The sequence below is a fragment of the Vombatus ursinus genome, unplaced genomic scaffold, assembly GCF_900497805.2.
Source record: "Vombatus ursinus unplaced genomic scaffold, bare-nosed wombat genome assembly UNPS02007630.1, whole genome shotgun sequence".
NCBI classification, from domain to species: domain Eukaryota; kingdom Metazoa; phylum Chordata; class Mammalia; order Diprotodontia; family Vombatidae; genus Vombatus; species Vombatus ursinus.
In genome coordinates, this window is record NW_020947408.1 from 1 (window position 1) to 21,053 (window position 21,053).

The following is a 21,053-nucleotide window of genomic DNA, read 5'->3' on the forward strand; positions in this document are numbered from 1 at the left end:
AATCTATATAAAGCAAGCTATACACCTGATAAAGTGGAAACAATTAAAGTGGGAAGGCACTGGAATTAAGAGGCATGAGAGAAGGCTAGGCCAATGGAGTTTACTGAGTTGGGGGATGAGGAGGACGGTTATAGGATCATGCCTGCACTTTAGGAAAATCACTTTACTGCCTGAATGGCCTGAGTGGACATGACTGAGTCATCTACATGATTAGAGGGAACAGATCCCAATGTGTATTTTACCCTGTCCTAAACAAAGACAGCAACATCTTATGGTACCATGCTTTAGTCGAATCCAGTGTGTGGCATTCTTCCCTTGGGCAGGTCATCTCTAGAATAGTTTTTTTTTTTTTTTCCAGTTCTGGGTGCCGCATGGTAGGAGGAGCCAAGAAATGTTGGAAGGCAGCCAGAGAAACAGTCTGGATGGTGAAAGGATTGGAGCTCATGGTGGGTGAAGATCACTGGAGGGAAACTGGGATGCTTGGCCTGCAGGACATACATGGGGTACCAGATGGATTAGAGGGCGACCTTCAAACCTTCAAAGGTTTATCACGTGATCAAGGTGCGTGGCTTATTCTGAGTGGCACCAGTGGCAGAAACTGCTGCAGTGGGGAGAAGCTGAAGAGAGGCCGATTTAACACTTGAAGTAGGGACAAGGTACCCATGGAAGAAAGCAAGCCTTTCCTAAGCCTCAACTACGTGCCAGGCACCGTGCTAAGTGATTTACAAATAGAGCCCTTACTGCCCTTTTACCCACTATTGAAGGCCAGGTGTCTTACATATCTATTCTCTCTCCACTGCATGGCCTAGGTAGCGAGTCCTGCTGCCCTGGAGGTCTACAAGCAATGTCTTTAAGAATACTTATTGAGGATTTGGAAAGGGGACTATTGGTGAGCTATGGGTTAGAGAAGCCCACCTTTGAGAGGTCATTTCATCATTTAGATTAAGGCACTCTATGATTCTTTTCTGGGAAATCAAGGTCAGAACTGGTCACAGCCACAGCATCTTCCTCTGAGACTTAGAAACCTGCCCCTGAGGGAGCCCAGACAAGCTGCCCCTGCCCCAGCTGGGGGGAAGGAGAAGCCCGGGGCAGTGACGCCTCCATCAGCTGCTGCCTGGGCAGGTTTTTGTTCAGAGCTGTAGCACTGTGAGAGGCCAGTTATTGTTTTGTTGACAGTAGTAGGCTGCAACATCCTCAGCCTCCACACTGCTGATTGTGAGGGAGAAATCTGTCCCAGAGCCACTGCCACTGAACCTCGATGGGATCCCATCATGCAGGGTGGAAGCATACCTAATGAGGAGCCTAGGAGCCTGGCCTGGCTTCTGTTGGTACCAGTGCAGGTTGGTGCTAATGCCCTGACTGGCCCTGCAGGACATGGTCACTCTCTCTCCTGAAGACACAGACAGGGAGGCTGGAGACTGGGTCAGCACAATGGCCCCTCGGGCATCTGCAATCACAAACACAAGAGAAAGAGTGAGAAAAATGCAAGTCCCTATTTACAGCAGGAGAAATCTCTTTGACAGTGTTGTGAGTTCAACCTTCCTGTGCTGGGCTCTGCCCCCATGATCACCAGTGAAGAGTCACTTTTTCTCTCTGACCCTCAGAATCACACACATTCAGACTTCTACCCAGAACGACAAAAGGCGGGGTTGTCTCTGCTCTTCCTCACTCACCTGGGATCCACAGCAACAGGAAAAAGAGGAGGAGAGCCTGGGACCCCATGTCCATGTGCCTGAGCTCTGAGCTGCCCAGCATCTTCCTCCCCAGCTGCCTTTTTATAGCTGCTCTCCTCAGTAGCTTTCAGGCGCTGGCAGTGAGCCATGCAAAACAGCTCAGGGGGGAGGTGTCTTCTCAAAGGACAGACCCCAGGATCTCACCTCTTAGATAGCCCAGGGCCCTGAACTGGATGAGGGCAGCATTGCCCTTCTGGGACCCTGGCATGGGGGCATCCCAGTTTTCTTAAGTCCTATCCTGTCCCCATGAGCCATGAAAACCTGAAAGGTGCCAAGAAAGTTCAGGACCATCCTGGGACCAGCCTGGAAGTGATTCACACACGTGTCCAGTGACCTCAATGGGGTTACCCTCCATTCTAGCCTGAAGTACCCACCCATCACTCATGATAATCATTACATCCTTAGTGGTTCACAGTGATTGCTATGACTGATCATCAGGCAGGAATTTGTAGACAGTAACATCAGTACAATAGAGGGAGTCATTTCCTAGTGTGTATGTAAATGTTGTTGGATATTCTCCCCCATCTGCAGAATTACCTCAGCTCCTGAAAAAAGTTCCTGCTACTGAAGTTCTTGGAAACGGCAAATGGCTTAGCATAGGATTTGATTAGAAGAAATTAAATCAATGAAGAGAAATTGCCATCACTTTGCTGCTGCACCCTGAGACCAAGAGGCCTTTCCATCCAACTTGCAACTGAAGTCTCTCATATGGGACATCTCCCCCTACTGCAGGGTGAGCACCTGGAGAGAAGGGGCCATCTCCCAGCTCCACTTGCATCTCCAACTGTTAACACAGTGGTTTGCCTGTCACAACTGCCTGCTCAGTATTTTTTAATTCATTAATTTATTCATTCATTCAAAAAGCACTATAAGAAGTTATGCTTTGGATGGGCGCCTCTACACTACAGAAAAGCCATTTTTCTTCCCCAATGACACTACACAGATGATGTGGGAATGTTGGGATATGAATTCCCATGAAAATGGAGGAGCCACAGGATCCTTTAAAAAGCATCTAGGTGGGGTTGCTAGGTGATGCAGTGGACAGAGCTCCTGCCTTGGATTCAGGAGGACTGGAGTTCAAATTTATGCCCAGCCATTTACTAGTTGTCTGACTTTGAGACCCTGGGCAAGTCTCTTAATTCTGACTGCTTCGCCCAAAATAAATAAAAGCCACTACCAAGGGACACAATTCACAATCAAGAATTTGATATACAAATTAAAGGAGACTTCTTTCACATAGATGTAATGTTACCCATCCTGCAGCAGCCTCTCCTCAGAGACCTGGCCAGGCCTCCCCCTCTAGAAGCACTAGAGCTTCTCTCTATTTTGGCTCCTTTCTCCCACCCTCAGTGGCTCCCTGGTGCCTGGTAATGGCTGGGCTCAGTAGCTGCTCAGTGACTGTCACCCACTGCTCCTGCCCACCCTGATTTCCTGTCTCTGTCCCCCTATACTATCCAGTAGCTGTCCTCAGCTCCCAGGACATGAGAGGCCTTTGCTCCCAGACAGGCCCTGGCCCTGGCCTTCAACAGTCCTCTCCTCCTCAGCTTCCAGTGGACATTTGTCTCCTTTGCTCCAGGAGCAGATCTCTTCCTTTCCTGGGATATGGGGAAGAATCATGAGGACACATTTACAGATGAAAAATGTACCACCAGATGAGATTGTTTCCATGATATTGAAATCAAGGTTGACTAGAGATGGCTAGATGGTGCAGTGAATAAGGTCCTGGACCAGGCATCAGGAAGGCCTGAATTCATATCCAGCCTCAAATACTTCCTAGTTGTGAAACCCTGGACAAGTCAGTTTTCCTCTGTCTATTTCAGCTTCCTCATCTCTATATTGGGGATAAAAATGGCACCTACCTCCCGATGTGGATGTGTGGATCAAAAGAGTTAATATTTTTAAAACACTTTGCAAACTTAAAAGCACTATAGAAATGCTACTGTTATTGTTGTTGTTGTCATTATTATTTCCAAAAAGTACACATAAAACAACCAACTCCATATCATGAATATTTTATTTATTTGCACTTGTGATAATTTCATTTTTCTTTTGTTTTTCAATCATATTTACTCCTAAATATATCCCTTTCACTTCCTCATGTCAGCACGACTACTCTTGCAGAAACATTTTAAAATGAAAGGACAAAAAACAGTTCAGCTAAATTAAACAGTGAACAATTCTGATATCATGTGTAATATAATAAAAAAGATACTAAAGAAACACTGTTCGCCAAGACTAGAGAAATTGGATGGTTGATGATAAAAATAAGCAATGTTATGCTGATAAATGCTTAACAACTAGCTTTAAAAAAAAGTAGCAGGCCACACTTTCACATTTAATCTTCATGATGAACACTTTTTCCATCACTTCCTTAAGTCTAGACAATCTGTAACACAATAAATCAAGCACTGATTTGTGGTATTTGCTGGTATCTGAGCTGTAGATGTTCACCTGAAAATTCAACAACTAGTTCCTGAGGCCCAGTTTAAGTTGGCTTCAGCTGAGCCCTGAATATAATTTGAGCTCTCTTGTAATTAGGAGAGATTGCCCAGCCTCCCTTTGTCCTCGATTCTACCCACCCTCCTAACCCTCTCCCTGAGCTAGGCAGCTCCTGGTGCCCCAGAAATTACTCTCTATTTTTATTTTATAAGAATGTGCTGGGTACTTTACAGGGGGCCTGTGCAATGAACATTATAACGCAACAACTGTAGTTTATCTACTCACGGTTGTTTTGGAGAAGAAATTGTAGAGAAATGCTTGAAATCTAGAGAAATCCCTCTAAACTAAATCGAGATACTCAGCTACTCATTGTTTTTAATTAGAAATTGGGAATCCTTCAAAATTGTGCAAAATATGTTAAAATATGTGGATCAGGAATAACGAATGAAAGAGTCAAGGATTGTAGACTGCACAGAATCCTCACACCTCTCAAGCCTTCATGTTTTCTTTGACAAAAGACATAGTAGGAGCTGGACTTGATAAGCACCAAAGAAAGTCACAAACATAAGATTTTGATCACGTTTTCCAGAGATGAGCAATTATTCATTACTGATGTAAGACGCATCCCTGTATGAGTTCCCTGTCTAGTTAGACTAATAATTTGTTTGAGTAAAGGTGAAAGGTGACACATGCATTTCAAACAATTCCATCTGGACATATTTATATGAGTTTTTGGCACTGAAAAAGAGGAAGGCAGAACATGACAAAGGCAATGACTTCATATGAACGTTCAACCTATAAAACTCTATTGTCATATAAAGGAGACCAAAGGAGCCTAGAAAGTGGGCAAATATTAAATGTGCTTGCCAAGTGAAAAAAGCTGGAACCGAAGGGCAATACCAGTTTGGATTATAAGTTCATTTGCAGTATTTTGTAAAATATTCTGAGCCGTATCACCTCATTGACGATGCTCTTATGACAAAGAGAGAGACAGAGATAGAGACACAGAGACAGACAGAGAGACAGAGACAGACAGAGAGACAGAGACAGACAGAGAGACAGAGACAAAGAGAGAAGCAGAATAAGGAAAAAACAAAACCAAAACCGGCTCAAGACAATATTTGACAGTGCCCATAGACGGTTTAGGGATAAAAGTAGATGGAGAGAAGGAAGAGGAAGAGAAGGAGGAGTAGATTTCATCCCCCTCATTTTAGAGATGAGGAAACTGACAAGACGAAGAAATTTGTCCGAGGTCTAGTAAGTGGCTGTGTTACAGGTTCAAACCCAATTCCTTTACCTTCAAATCCCCCCCACCCCATTCTCCACTGCCCCACATGGAGGTGCAATGCCTTGTATAGGACACTAGACCTAGACCAGCTTGACTTGGATTAGAATTCATAAAGGAGCGTGATGGGCAACAATCCTTGATTAATGGGTTAGAACCAGATTGGGAAAATGCTCTTGGTGGGGAGTAGGGGATAGGTGTGAAGAAAAGAAGGCTGGAGGAGACATCGCGGCTGTCCTTCGACAGCGGCACCGTCCGCGGCCTCCGACAGCTTCCCGCAGGAGCCACCCATCGATCCTCGCCTTGCTCGTTGCCCCCTTTCTCAGACCTCCCCACCCCCTGGGCCTCCCCGACAGCAGCCCCGCCTCGGTCCCCGCAGCGGCCCCTGCGCCCTCCTGGCTGCGGCGGCCAAGCCCAGGAGAGGCTGCAGATACCAGCATTTGCAGAATGAGGAAGGGTCTGGAGAGCCCGAGCGAGTTGTCAGTGATGCTCGACACCCGTACGGCGGCATCGCTGCAGGGTGCGGCATATTTTGACTACAAAGACGAATCTGGATTTCCTAAGCTCCCTTCTTACAAGGTGGCTGCCACTTTGCCTACCTATGATGAAGCAGAAAGAACCGAGGCTCTCCCTGGTTCCTGGGACAGATGATGATTTTGTAGCAGGGGATGATTTTTGATGATGCTGACCAGCTGAAGACAGGAACTGATGGGATATTCGTGTTAACTTTTGTCATGGCATTCCTCTTTAACTGGACTGGGTTTTTGCTGTCTTTCTATCTGACCACCTCAGCTGCAAGAAGATATGGGGCTATTTCAGGGTGTGGCCTATCTTTAATCAAGTGGATCTTGATTGTCAGGTTTTCCACCTGTTTCCCTGGCTGCTCTGATGGTCAGTACTGGCTCTGGTGGGTTTTCCTTATATTAGTCTTTCTCCTGTTTCTCAGAGGATTTATCAATCATGCAAAGGTTTGGAAGATGCCGGATACTTTTTCAACCCTCCCCAGGACCAGAGATCTCTTTGTTTACTAAAGATGTTTTCTGGCAAATGTCTTCCTGCATTGATGAATTCTCTCTCAAAAAGCAACAGGACACCTGCAGGAAGTGAATCAAGACTCAAAACACAGAAGAAGTAATCACTTGCTTTAAAAATTAAATAAATACTGTTGAAGATCAAAAAAAAAACAAAGAAAGAAAGAAGGATGGGGAATATTTAAAAAACAGGACCTTATTGACACCTTTTTTCTTGGCTAGTCTCCGTTACACTGGTCTGATTGTGGTGCCAAGAGAAAGTGAGGAAAGGTCTAGCAAATGAGATTGATGGATTTCCATGCAGACAGGTCAAGGGGGTGTAGCATCGGATCAATCAATTCACAAATCAGTTATCATGTAGTAAACACCTAATGTGTGCTAGGAATTGTGCTAAGCACTGGAGGTTCCCAATGAGGCAAAAGAAACACTGCCCTCAAGGAGCTTACAATCTAGCCGGGGAGATGACAGGTAAACAAATCTATATAAAGCAAGCTATAGACCAGATGAACTGGAAATAATTAAAGATGGGAGGCACTAGAAATAGGAGGAATTAGAGAAGGAGTTTACTGAGTTGGGGGGATGAGGCAGATGGGTATAAGATCAGACCTGCACTTTAGGAAAATCACTTTGATGCCTGAATGGCCTGAGTGGACATGACTGAGTCATCTACATGATTAGAGGGAACAGATCCCAATGTGTATTTTACCCTGTCCTAAACAAAGACAGCAACATCTTATGGTACTGTGTTTTAGTCCATCCCAATGTACTGTATTCTTCCCTGGGCAGGTTATCTCTCGAGTGCTTTGGGTTTTTTCCAACTCCAGGTGCCCCATTGCTGGAAAGCAGTCAGAGGAATAGTTAGGATGGTGAAAAGATTAGAACCCATGGTGGGTGAAGAAAATCACTGGAGGGAAGGTAGGATGCTTGGCCTGCAGAACATCCATGGGGCACCAGATGGATTGGAGGGCAATCTTCAAGCCTTCAAAGGTTTATCACATGATCGAGGTACATGGTTTGTTCTGCTTGGCACCAGTGGCAGAAACTCCTGCAATGGTGAGAAGCTGAAGAGAGGCAGATTTACTACTTGAAGTCCGGGCAAGGTACCTATGGAAGAAAACAAGTCTTTCCTAAGCCTCAACTATGTGCCAGGCACTGTGCTAAGTGATTTACAAATAGAGCCCTTACTGCCCTTTTACTCACTGATTGAAGGCCAGATATTTTACATCTCCCCCCTTCCCCAGGGTTCTCTGGTATCTTTAAGGGGGGGTTGGGTATGTCTAGGCTCTCTGCCCTTGGTTCTGGGCCTCAGTGATGGTATTACCTACAAGTATAGAAAGGTCTTCTACACTCCAATTTAATTTAGCCATTAATAGTCAGATTAGCTTTTCCAAAGAAATATTTACTTCCAAGATATATTAACAAATATAGAAATAGCCCATAGGGCTCCATTTTCTCTCTCCCTCCTCCTTGCACACATACACACACATACACATGCACACATATACAAAATATCTCAGTCTCTGCAGAGGACAGTAGGTTCATAGTTTAGCTCAATTCCTACACAGTACAGTCCCTAGTCCCTAATCTCCAATCCTACTTGGGGTCACATCCCCGGAATCATGACATCTGAGGGTTTCCTTGCCAGGTTGGCAGGCTGCTGCACCCTGCCTGGGATCCTGGATCTTTAAACACCGCGAATTGAACTCCTGATCCAGTAGAGATCACCTCCTGCTCCTGAAAATGAGGACAAATGTAATTGAAGATCAATGCCCCTGGCCTGAGGGAAAAGAGCAGAGGAAGGAAGGAATCCTCCTGCCCTTTCACCGCTTCAGCTCACGGCACCCGATCCTGGGCCCTTCACCTTCTGATCTGCCTCTGGAAAGAGCTGCAACAGGGGAGAGAGCAGCTGCCCAGTGTGGCCCCTTTCCAAGATGCAGCATTTTCCTACTAGGTAGGGAATTAAGGAAGTTGCTTCCACTCACATAACAGGGAGCTGCAGAGAGCAGGGTGCCGCCAGGTGAGGTGATCTTGGCTTGTGCAAAGAAAGTTCTATTATAGGAATATTATTTTGTTTGGTCCTCACGACAGCCCTAGGAAGTAAGTGTTATTATTATCTCTATTTGACAGTGGAGGAACCTGAGACAGACAGAACTTAAGTGACTTGCCCAGGGTCACAATGCTAGTAACTGTCTAAGAGTGGATTTGAACTTGGGTCTTCCTGAGTGCAGGCCCAATGTTTGAGCCATTGTACCAACTAGCTGCCTCCAGGCAATGATAGCTGTGTCAAAGTGTCAGTGATAAACTCTGACTGGAGGTAAGTATTTCTCCCACAGGGGAGGTCCTCAAGAAGAAGGGTGAGCATATGTGAGAGCCATTGTGAAAGTATGAATGATAAGACCTGACAACAAGTTGGTCATCCCAGGGGAGTGTGAGTGAGGAGTGGAGGATGACGCTCGGGTTAGGATCCTGGAGGGTTGTATGGATGGCGAGTGATAGGAAAGCTTGGAACAGAGAGGAGTTTGAGAGTGGTCATGGTGGGTGCTTCTTCACCCAGGAGCTTCCTAGCCCAGGGAAATGACAGGTGCAGCCATTCCATCATTTCATGGAAAATAAAATGAAAATAGGAATTAGTCAGTCTCAGCATCTTCCTCTGAGGCCTGAAAAACCCTCCCCCAAGACAAACCCAACAATCTGTCTCTGTCCCTGCTGTGGGGGAAAGACTCAGCTCTGTCTCTTCATCCAAAGCACTTGATAGCCCTCTATTTCAATAAAAGTCTGTTTTGTTCCCTGAGTGATCAAACTCAGATTAGTCATCTAAAGCATTCTTGTTTTTCATATTATTGCCTTTTGGAATGTTGTTTTTCCAAGATCTTCTCTGGTTTTTGCTAGAAGCTGCTAGGTCTTGTGTGATACTGAGCCATTCCTTGGGACTTGAAATACTTTCTTTCTGGAGTTTTGCCACATTTTTTCTTTCATATGGATGATATGAATTTTAGGCATGATATTCCTGGGACTTTTTGCTTATCCTGTGAACCTCAGTATCATCCTGCTATATTGTTGGTCTTTCAGTCAATATCTATCAAGTACCTACTATGCACCAGACACTATGCTAAGCAATGGGGGTACAAAAAGAGTCAAAAGATAATGCCTGCCTTAAAAGAGCTTGCAGTCTAATAGGGGAGACAGCAGGCAACCAAGATATACAAACAAAGTATATACAGATAAATTGGAAAGAATTAGCAGAGGGAGGACACCAGAATTAAGAGGTGTTGGGAAAAGCTTCTTGTAAAAGATGGCATCTTAGTTAAGACATAAAGGAAATCAGTAAGTAGAAATGAGGAGGGAGGGTACCAGGCATGGGGGACACCCAGAAAAAGTGTCCAGAGCCAACAGCTGGGATGTCTGTTTCATGGGTCATTCCTGAGGCCAGTGTCACTGAATTGAAGAGTATGTGTTGGAGTCAGGGTGAAGGGATAGAGTTCTATACCCCATTTCTTGTATATCTTATTTCCCAGTTGCTTGTGAAAACAATTTTTTACCATTGGTTTTAAAACTTTAGGTTCCAAATTTTCTCCCTTCTTCCCTCCCCACCTACCCTCATTGAGAAGGCAAGCAACTCGATAACAGGTTATACACGTGTAGTCATGCAAAACACTTCCATAGTAGTCATGTTGTGAAAAACTAACTATATTTACCTTCATCCTATCCTGTCCCTCATTTATTCTATTCTCTCTTTTGACCTTGTCCCTCCTCAAAAGGGCTTGCTCCTGATTATCTCTTCCCCCAATCTGCCCTCCTTTCTATCATCCTACCCCCTCTCACCCCCTTCCTTCCATTTTCCTATAGAGTAAGATAGATTTCCATATCCAGTTGAGTGTGTGTTACTCCCTCCTTAAGCCAAATCCAATGAGAGTAAAATTCACTCATTCCCTCTCACATTCCCCTGTTTCCCCTCCACTCTAAAAGCCTTTTCTTGTTTTATGTGAGATAATTTACCCCATTCTACCTCTCCCTTTCTCCTTCTTCTACTATAATCCTCTGTCACCCCTTAATTTTATTCTCCAGATATCACCCCTTCATCTTCAACTCACTCTGTGCCTACTCTCTATCTATCTATCTATCTATACATACATACATACATACATATAATTTTTTCCGTCCAACTACCCTAATGATGACAAAGGTCTCATGAATTACAAATATCATCTTTCCATGCAAGAATGTAAACAGTTCAACCTTAATAAATATCTTTTGATTTCTCTTTCCTGTTTACCTCTTCCATGTTTCACTTCAGTCTTGAATTTGAAGGTCAAATTTTCTGTTCAGCTCTGGTCTTTCCAGAAGAATGCTTGAAAGTCCCGTATTTCATTGAATGACCATGTTTTACCCTGAAGGATTATACTCAGTTTTGCTGGGTAGGTGATTCTTGGTTGTAGTCCTATCTCCTTTCCCCTCTGGAATATCATACTCCATGCCCTCTGGACCCTTAATGTAGAAGCTGCTAAATCTTGTGTTATTCTGATTGTGTTTCCACAATACTTGAATTGTTTCCTTCTGGCTTCTTGCAATATCTTCTCCTTGACCTGGGAGTTCTGGAATTTAGCTGCAAAATTCCTAGGAGTTTTCCTTTGTGGGTCTCTTTCAGGAAGTGATTGGTGGATTCTTTCAATTTCTATTTTGCCCTCTGGTTCTAAAATATCAGGGCAGTTTTCCTTGATAATTTCTTGAAATGTGATGTCTAGGCTCTTTTTTGGATCGTGGCTTTCAGATAGTCCAATAATTTTTACATTCTCTCTCCTGGATCTATTTTCTAGGTCAGTTGTTTTTCCAATGAGATAGTTCACATTCTCTTCTATTGTTTTCATTCCTTTGGATTAGTGTTAGAGTGCCTTGATGTCTCAAAATGCCCCTAGTTTCCAATTTCTCCATTCTAATTTTTAAGGAAGTATTTTCTTCAGTAATCTTTTGGACTTCCTTTTCCATTTGGCCAATTTTGCTTTTTAGGGCATTCTTCTCCTCATTGGCTTTTTGGACCTCTTTTGCCATTTGGGTTAGGCTATTTTTAAAAGTGTTATTTTCTTCAGTATTTTTTTGGGTCTCCTTTAGCATCACTCTCAGTTTTTCCTCTACTTCTCTTACTTGCTTCTCAAAATCCTTTCTGAGCTCTTCCATGGCCTGTGTCCGATTCATATTTTTCTTGGAGGCTTTGGATGTAGGTGCTTTGGCTTCTTTGTCTTCCTCTGGTTGTATGTTTTGATCTTCTTTGTCACCAAAGTAAGATAATATAGTCTGACTCTTTTTGCGCTGCTTGCTCATGATCTCAGCCAATTACTTGAGTTATAAATTCTTTGTTAAGGTAGGAATCTGTTTCCAATGTGGAGAATGTACTGTCCCAAGTTCAGGGGTTTTATGCAGCTGTTTTCAGAGATACTTCTAGGGACCTGTAAATTTTCAGTTCTTCCAGGGTGGTATGATCAAAGGAGAAGTGTTTACTCCTTTCCTGGTCTGTGCTCTGGTCTATGAGTGACCACAAGAGCTCTTTTCTGTCTTGGAACTGTGAGGAGGGTATCCTCTGTACAGCCACTACAAGTTCCACCATGCCAATGCTCCTCCTCACCCCAGGACCACCACCCAGAACTGTGACCCAGATCCAAGCACGGGCAAAGCAAGAGAATCCTGCACCAGCAGAGAGATCCCTGCAATCCCCCTCTGATCAGACACTCAATTCACCCTCAGTCTGTGGGCTGGAAGCTCAGGAGGCAGCCGTGGCCCTGGGGTTGGAACCCCACTGTGCTTCCCTCTCAGCACCGTAGAAACAGAATTTCCCCACTGACCTTCTGAGTTGTCTTCAGCATTTATAGGTTGAGAAGTCTGGAAACTGCCACAGCTGCCCACGATTCAGTCCCCTGAGGCCTGCTCCAGGGTCACTGAGACCTGTTGTTCAACCGTGTGTCCGTGCTGAACTGCGCTTCTCTCCCCGCCTGGCGCGATATATCTTTCTGATTAACCATCCAGGCTGTCTTTGGCCGGAAATTTGTTTCACTCTGTCTTTTTGTGAGTTCTGCTGCTTTAGAATTTGTTTAGAGCCGTTTTTTATAGATATTTGGAGGGGTTTGGAGGAGAGCTCAAGCAAGTCACTGCTTTTACTCCACCATCTTGGCTCCCTGTTTTTGGATTTTTTTTCCTCAGTGAAGTAGCTCCATACATAAATTCCACGTTATGACCATGTAATTTTGACTTCATTTTTTTAATATCTTTTCTTTTTACATTAATTTATAAATATATCTATGCCTGCCTCCTATGCTCAAAAGAGTATAAGAAATACTAAAAAATAAAAGGTAGGTGGGAACAGTTTAGTAAAACCAGCCAGTAAATCAACACAAAATAAAATGAGGGGAGGAAGGTCCCCTTTCTCAGCTCTTCTCCCAGGTCAACCTTGGTCATACCAGGGATGAAGCATTCAGCTTTGTTGTGATGTTTTTGTTTTCATTTACATCACTGCAGTCCTTACAGGTCTAGTTTTCCTTGTGGTGCTTAGACAAGTCAGTGGAGAGGCACATGGCAGGGAAGAACAAACCGAAACAAGGAATTATTGAGAAGGGGGAGGGTAAAGGAGATCATGCAAAATGTCAGCTGAAAAAGTATGAGAAGTGGCAAGAGAATGGGACAACTGTTGGACGATCCATTTGCTTCATTGTGTCCTAGTGATGTCCCCCCAAATGAAGGGCCCCATTGGTTTGGGGGGAGCCCTTGCAGTGAACTTAGGAAGGATATGACAAAAATGATATCATTGCATGGGCATGCATGGCAGAGTTGCCATCTACATGGATATAAGGATTAGACTCCAGTGAGTATTGGACAGACTCCAAAGCTTTCATGGTGTTCTGCCTTAGTGAAACCACAAATAAACAGTCAAACAAAACGAATCCCCAGAGTAGCCATGCCTGAAATGGATGTCTCTGTACTTTGAGTGCATTTCTTCTCCGTCAAGAGGAGGGTAACCCACATCTTCATAGGTCCCAGGGTGTTCTAGTCTTGCCCTGGTTAGATCACCTCTGGAATAATGCTTTCCCTCCTGGGAACCCCATTTTAGAATGGACTTAGACAGGCTGGTGTCCAGCCAAAGCAAGGCAGCCAGGATGGGGAAAGAACCAGAGGCCAAGAGAAGGAAGGAAACAGGGAAGCTTAACTTGGGGGAGGACCGCCATGGGGATATGTCATAACTGCCTTCAGGCATCCAAGGGGCTGTTACAAGGAAGAGGGTGTGACTTGTTCTGCCTGGTACCAAACCCCAGAAAGAGGAGCTAAGGGTGGAAGGTGCAGAGAAGCAGACTTTGTTTTTGTTTTTGTTTTGTTTTGTTCTATTTTTAGGCAATTGAGGTTAAGTGACTTGCCCAGGGTCACACAGCTAGTGTCAAGTATTTGGTCTGAGGCTGGATTTGAACTCAGGTACTCCTGACTTCAAGAGCAGCGCTCTATCCACTGTGCCACCTAGCTGCCCCATCCTTTATTTTTTGTTAGAGAGGCAGACTTTACAGGTAAACTAAGAACAGACTTCCTGGTAATGAGAACCATGGAAAAGTGTAATTGCTGATCCATTACTGGAGGTGGAAATAATAACAAAGAGATGCAACATTCCTGTAGTGCTTACTAAGGGCCAGGCACAGTGCCAAACGCTTTATCACTATTATCTCATTAGGTGCTCACAACAACCCTAGCAGTTGGTTGTATTCTGATTCCCATTTTACAGGTAAGAAAACTAAGACAAACAGAGGTTAAGTGACTTGCCCAACCTGACACAGCTATTAAGTGTCTGAGTCTGGATTTGAACTCAAGTCTTCTTGACAACATACCTGACTCTATCTACTGCACCATCCAGCTCCCTAGGTAGATAGACTCCCTATCCTGGAGGTCTTCAAGCCAACCTATAAGAACACTTGGTGAGAATTTAGAGAGGGGGACTTTTGGTCAGCTATGGGCTAGAGAAGCCCACCTTTGAGAGGTCATTTCATCATTTAGATTGTGATGCTCCATGATTTTTGGCTGGAAAAGAAATCAAAGTCAGAACTGGTCACAGTAACAGCATCTTTCTCTGAGACCCAGAAACCTCCCCCTGAGGCAGGCCAGACAAGCTGCCCCTGACCCAGCTTGGGGGAAGGAGAAGTCCTGGGCAGTGATGCCTCCCTCAGCTGATGCCTGGGCAGGTTTTTGTTCAGAGCTGTAGCACTGTGGGAGGATAACTATTGCTCTGCTGACAAAAGTAGACTGCAGCATCCTCAGCCTCCACACTGCTGATTGTGAGGGAGAAATCTGTCCCAGAGCCACTGCCACTGAACCTCGATGGGACCCCGTCATGTAGGGTGGAAGCATATCTAATGAGGAGTCTAGGAGCCTGGCCTGGCTTCTGTTGGTACCAGTGTAAGTTATTGCTAATGCTCTGACTGGCCCTGCAGGACATGATCACTCTCTCTCCTGCAGACACAGACAGGGAGGCTGGAGACTGGGTCAGCACAATGACCCCTCGGGCATCTGCAATCACAAACACAAGATAAAGAGTGAGAAAAATGCAAGTCCCTATTTACAGCAGGAGAAATCTCTTACATAGTGTTGTGAATGAAACCTTCCTGTGCTGGGCCCTGCCCCCACGGTCACCAGTGAAGAGCCACGTTTTCTCTCTGCCCCTCAGAATCACACACATTCTGACTTCTACCCAGAACTACAAAAGGCAGGGCTGTCTCTGCTCTTCCTCACTCACCTGGGATCCAGAGCAACAGGAAAAAGAGGAGGAGAGCCTGGGACCCCATGTCCATGTGCCTGAGCTCTGAGCTGCCCAGCATCTTCCTCCCCAGCTGCCTTTTTGTAGCTGCTCTCCTCAGTAGCTTCAGGGGCTGGGAGTGAGCCATGCAAAACAGCTGAGGGAGGGAGGCTTCTGCCCACAGGACAGGTCCCAGTGATCTCACCTCTTGGATAGCCAAGAGCCCTGTGCTGTGTGAGTGTAGCATCGCTCTTCTGGGACCCTGGTATGGGGGTGTCCCAGTGGCATTGGATTCTATCCTGTCACCACGAGCCCTGAAAACTTCAAAGATGCCAAGAAAACTCAGGACCAGACTGGGACAGGACTGGAAGTGATTCCCATATATGTCCTGTGACCTCAATGGTGTGACCCTCCATTCTAGTCTGAAGCACCCACCCATCGCTCATGATTCTTATTCTACTCCCCACTGGTTCATAGTGATTGCTATGACTGTCTGATCATCTCGAGGAATTTGTAGGCATTATAGTCAGTACAACAGAAGGGAGTCGTTTCCTTGTGTTTTTGAAATATTGTTGGAATTTTTCCTACATATGCAAAATTACCACAGCTCCTGAAGAAAATTCCTGCTACCAAAGTCCTTGGCATTGGCAAATGGCTCAACCTCAGAAATTGATGTGGTTTGATTGGAAGAAATTACATTAAGGAAAAGGAATTATCATCGTTTTGCTCCTGCACCCTCAAGACTATGAGGTCTTTCCATCCAATTTGCAACAGAAATCTTCAATATGGGACATCTCGGCCTATTGCAGTGTGAGTTACTGGAGTGCAGGGGCCATTTTACAGCTCTCCTTGGGACTCCAGCTCTTAGCACCATGTTTCGTCCATCATGACTACCTAATCAGTATTTTTTGATTCATTAATTTATTCATTAATTAAAAGGGCACTACAAGAAGCCATGCCTTGGATGGGCCCTTCTACACCAGTGAAAATCATTTTTCTTCCTCCTTGACTCTACACAGATTATCTGGGAACTTTGGAAAATGAATTCCCATGCAAATGGAGTATCCACAGGATCCTTTAAAAAGCTCCTAGATGGAGCTTTACAGTGGGTAAAGCTCTGCCCTTGGGGTCAGGAGGACCTGAGGTCAAATCTAGATTTAGTCATTTACTAGCTGAGTGAAAAGAAGCCATAGAGAAGTTCTAGGAAACTTCAGAAGTAACTCTAAAGTAAATCAACCTATAATAAGTTACTCATTGACTTCAATTCAAAATTGGCAATGGTGGAAAATATGTTAGAATGTGTGAATCAGGCATAAGGAATGAAGAGTCAAGGATTGTAGATTACACAGCATCCTTATGCTAAGCACCTAGTAAAGTCACAAAGATAAGATATTGATCATATTTTCATAGACAGGAAATAATTTCTTACTGATATGAGACTCATTCCTGTATAATTTCTCTGTATGGTGAGACTACTGATTTGTTTGAGCAAAGAACCAAGGTGAGACATGCCTTTAAAACAATTCCATCTAGACATATTTCCACAAGTTATGCACATTGAACAATAGGAGAGTAGAAAATGACAAAGGCATCAATTACAATGACTTCATAAGAAAGTTCATCCAATGTCACAGAAAGAAGTCCAAAAGACCCTAAAAAGGGGACAAGTATTTAATTTGTTTGCTAGACCTTGGGCAAATTTCTTCATCTTGTCTGTTTCCTCATTTCTAAAACACGGGGACTAAAATCTAACTCCTCCTACTCCTCCTTTTCCTCTTTCTTCTCCTCTCCATCTACTTTTATCCCTAAATAGCCTCTAGACACTGTTAAATAGTGTCTTGAGCTGTTCTTCTTTTCCTTACTCTGTTTTTCTCTCTCTCTGTCTCTCTCTGTCTCTGTCTTTCTCTCTGTTTCGTATGATAGCATCGTCAATGAGGTGACACCGCTCACAAATATTCTTAGAAAATTCTGCAAATGAACTTATAATGCAAACTGGTATTGCCTTGAGTTCCAGCTTTTTTCCATTTGGAAAGTAAATTAAATATTTGCTTAGTTTTAGATTCTTTTGGTCTCCTTTCTATGACAATGGTTTCATCGGATGAACTTTCGTACAAAGTCATTGTAATTGATGCCTTTGTTATTTTCTGCTGGCAGATTTTTTCAGTGTCAATAACTCATTTAAACGTGTCAAGATGGAATTGTTTTGAATGCATGTCTTACCTTTCATCTTTGCTCAAACAAATTAGTAGTCTGATGATACACAGAACAGGCACAGGAATGAGTCTTACATCGTTAATAAGTAAGGTCCTGTCTTTAAAATATGATCAGTATCTTGTTTTTGTGACTTTACTTGGTGATTATTGTGTCTATCACCTACTACGTCTTTTCTCAAAAATTATGAAGGCTCTAGAGGTATAAGGATTCTGTGTAGTCTAAAGTCCTTGACTCTTTCATTCCTTATTCCTGATCCATATATATTAACGTATTTTCCACTATTTGAAGTGATTCCCAATTTTTACTTGAGGTCAAAGAGTAACTTATTATAGGTTGATTTAGTTTAAAGGGGCTTCTCAAGTTGCCTCGAATTTCTTTATAATTTCTTCTTGTAAAGCTAGTAAATGGCTGAAACCAGATTTGAACTCAGGTCCTCCTGACTCCTTTACTCTATACACTGCACCACCTAGCACCCCCACCTAGGTGATTTTTAAAGGATTCTGTAGCTCCTCAGTTTGCATGGGAATTCATATCCCAAAGTTCCCAGATCATCTGTGTAGAGTCAACGAAGAAGAAAAATGAATTTTCCTTAGTGGCCCATCCAAAGGTTCGCTTCTTATAGTGCCCTTTTCATGAATGAATACATTAATGAATTTTTTAAAAAACTGATTAGGCAGTTATGATGGGCAAACCACTGTGTTAAGAGTTGGAGACCCAAGTGAAGCAGTAAGATGGTCCGTGTTCTCCAGGAGCTCATGCCGCAATAGGGGGAGATGACCCATATTGGACATTTGAGCTGCAAGTTGAATGGAAAGACCTCATGATCCTCAGGGTGCAGCAGCAAAGTGATGGGAATTCCTCTTCATTAATATCATTTCTTCTAATCAAACCACATCAACATCTGAGGCTGAACCATTTGCCATTTCCAAGGACTTTGGTAACAGGAACTTTCTTCAGTAGCTATGGCAATTGGGCAGATGGAGGAAAAATCAAACAAGGTTTATTTAAACATTAAGAAATGACTCCCTTCTGTTGTGCTAACTCTAATGCCTACAAATTCCTCCCCGATGATCAGACGCTCATAGCAATCACTATGAACCAGTGGGGATGTAATAAGAATCATGATTGATGGGCAGCTAATTCAAGCCAGAGTGGAGGGTGACCTTGTTGAAGTCACTAGACACTTCCTGACTGGACCCAGGCTGGTCCTGAGCTTTCTTGGCATCTTTGAGGTTTTCAGGGATTATGGGCCGGGCTAGGACCTAACATCCTTGGGATACCCCATGCCAGGGTTCCAGAAGGGCAAATCTATACCCACACAGCTCAGAGATATGAGCTATCTAAGAGGAGAGATAATGGATCCTGTCCTGTGGGCAGAAACCTCCCTCCCTGAGCTGTTCTGCATGGCTCACTCCCAGCCCCTGAAGCTACTGAGGAGGGCAGCTATAAAAAGGCAGCTGGGAGGAAGATGCTGGACAGCTCAGAGCTCAGGCACATGGACATGGGGTCCCAGGCTCAGCTGCTCTTTTTCCTGCTGTTCTGGATCTCAGGTGAATGAGGAAAAGCAGAGACAGCCCTGCCTTTTGTCCCTCTGGGCAGAAGTCTGAATGTGTGTGATTCTGAGGGTCAGAGAGAAAACGTGGCTCTTCACTGGTGATCATGGGGGCAGGGCCCAGCACAGGAAGGTTGAACTCACAACACTGTGTAAGAGATTTCTCCTCCTGTAAATAGGGACTTGCATTTTCTCACTCTTTATCTTGTGTTTGTGATTGCAGATGCCCGAGGGGCCATTGTGCTGACTCAGTCTCCAGCCTCCCTGTCTGTGTCTGCAGGAGAGAGAGTGACCATGTCCTGCAGGGCCAGTCAGGGCATTGGCTCCAACCTACACTGGTACCAACAGAAACCAGGATGCTGCGGTCTGTTAGTGTCATCAGGGCTATAGTAATCCTCACACAGTGCTACAGCTCTGAACAAAAACCTGCCCAGGCAGCTGCTGAGGGAGGCATCATTGCCCAGGGGCTTCTCCTTCTGCCTGGCTGGGTCAGGGGCAGCTTGTCTGGGCTGCCTCAGGAGGAGGTCTCTGGGTCTCACAAGAAGATGCTGTGACTGTGACCAGTTCTGACCTTGATTTCTTTCCCAGACAAGAATCATAGAGCATCACAATCTAAATGATTAGATGACACCCAAAGGTGAGTTTGTCTAACCCATAGCTGACCAATAATCCCCTTTCCAAATCCTCAACAAGTGTTCTTAAAGCTTTGCTTGAAGACCTCCAGGACAGGGAGTCTATCTACCTAGGGAGCTGGGTGGTGCAATGGATAGAGCCAGGCATATTGTCAAGAAGACTTGAGTTCAAATCCAGCCTCAGACACATAATAGCTGTGTCATGTTGGGCAAGTCACTTAACCTTTGTTTGCCTTTTTTTTTCTCATCTATAAAATGGCAAAGATAAACAGCACTAACTCCTAAGGTTGTTGTGAGGATCAAGTGAGATAATAATGGTAAAGTGCTCGGCACTGTGCCTGGCACTTAGTAAGCACCCTAAAAATGTTCACTCTCATTATTATTACTCCCTCCAATAATGGAAGATCAATTACACTTTTACGTGGTTCTCATTGCCAGGGAGTCTGTCCTTAGATTAATACTAAAGTCTGCCTCTGTGCCCCTTCCACCCTTTGCTCCTATTTCTGGGGTTTGGTATCAGGCAGAACAAGTCACTCCCTCTTCCTTGTAACACCCCTTGGATGCCTGAAGGCAGTTATTACATATCCCCATGGCGGTCCACCACCAAGCTAAGCTTCCTGTTTCCTTCCTTCTCTTGGCCTCTGGTCCTTTCCCTATCCCGCCTCCCTTGCTCCCCCGCTTCCCCATCCCTAAGCCTCCCTGTCTAAGTTCATTCTAAAATGGGGCCCCCAGGAGGAAAAGCATTACTCGCGAGGTGCTCCAAACCAGGGCAAGACTAGAAAACCTTGGGACCATGAGGAAGTGGGTTACCACCTTTTGATGGAGAAGCGATGGACACAACGTACAGAGACATACATTTAAAGCATGGCTACTCCTTGGATTCATTTGGTTTGACTTTGTTCATTTGTGGTTTCATTAAGGCAGAACACCACAAAAGCACTGGAGTCTGTCCGACACTCAGGGATTGGGTTCATTCTGTTCAGTCCAGAGCACAGAGCAAGGAACAATGGAAAGAAGTTACCAAGAGGCACATTGTGTCACATATCAGGACCCAAAAAAAAAAAAGAAATTCCCTAATCGTTAGAGTCGAATCCAGTTATATTACCGAACTCCCTGGTAATGAGAACCATGGAAAAGTGTAATTGCTGATCCATTATTGGAGGTGGTAATAATAATAAAGTGAGGCAACATTCCTGTAGTGCTTACTAAGGGCCAGGCACAGTGCCAAATGCTTTATTATCTCATTAGGTCCTCACAACAACCCCAGCAGTTGGTGCTATTCTGATTTCCATTTTACAGGTAAGAAAACTAAGACAAACAGAGGTTAAGAGACTTGCCCAACATGACACAGCTATTAAGTGTCTGAGGCTGGATTTGAACTCAGGTCTTCTTGACAACATACCTGACTCTAT

General features: G+C 44.4%; 1 pseudogene and 1 gene segment (V, D, J or C); one reads left to right on the forward strand and one right to left on the reverse strand.

The window, feature by feature from the left end:
* Window positions 1–1,130: 1,130 nt before the first annotated feature.
* On the reverse strand, window positions 1,131–15,510 carry LOC114033955. The segment is given in 2 exon segments: window positions 1,131–1,447; window positions 15,244–15,510. Coding segments are annotated over 2 exon segments (564 nt in total).
* On the forward strand, window positions 1,980–6,580 carry LOC114033954 (annotated as a pseudogene).
* Window positions 15,511–21,053: the final 5,543 nt, after the last annotated feature.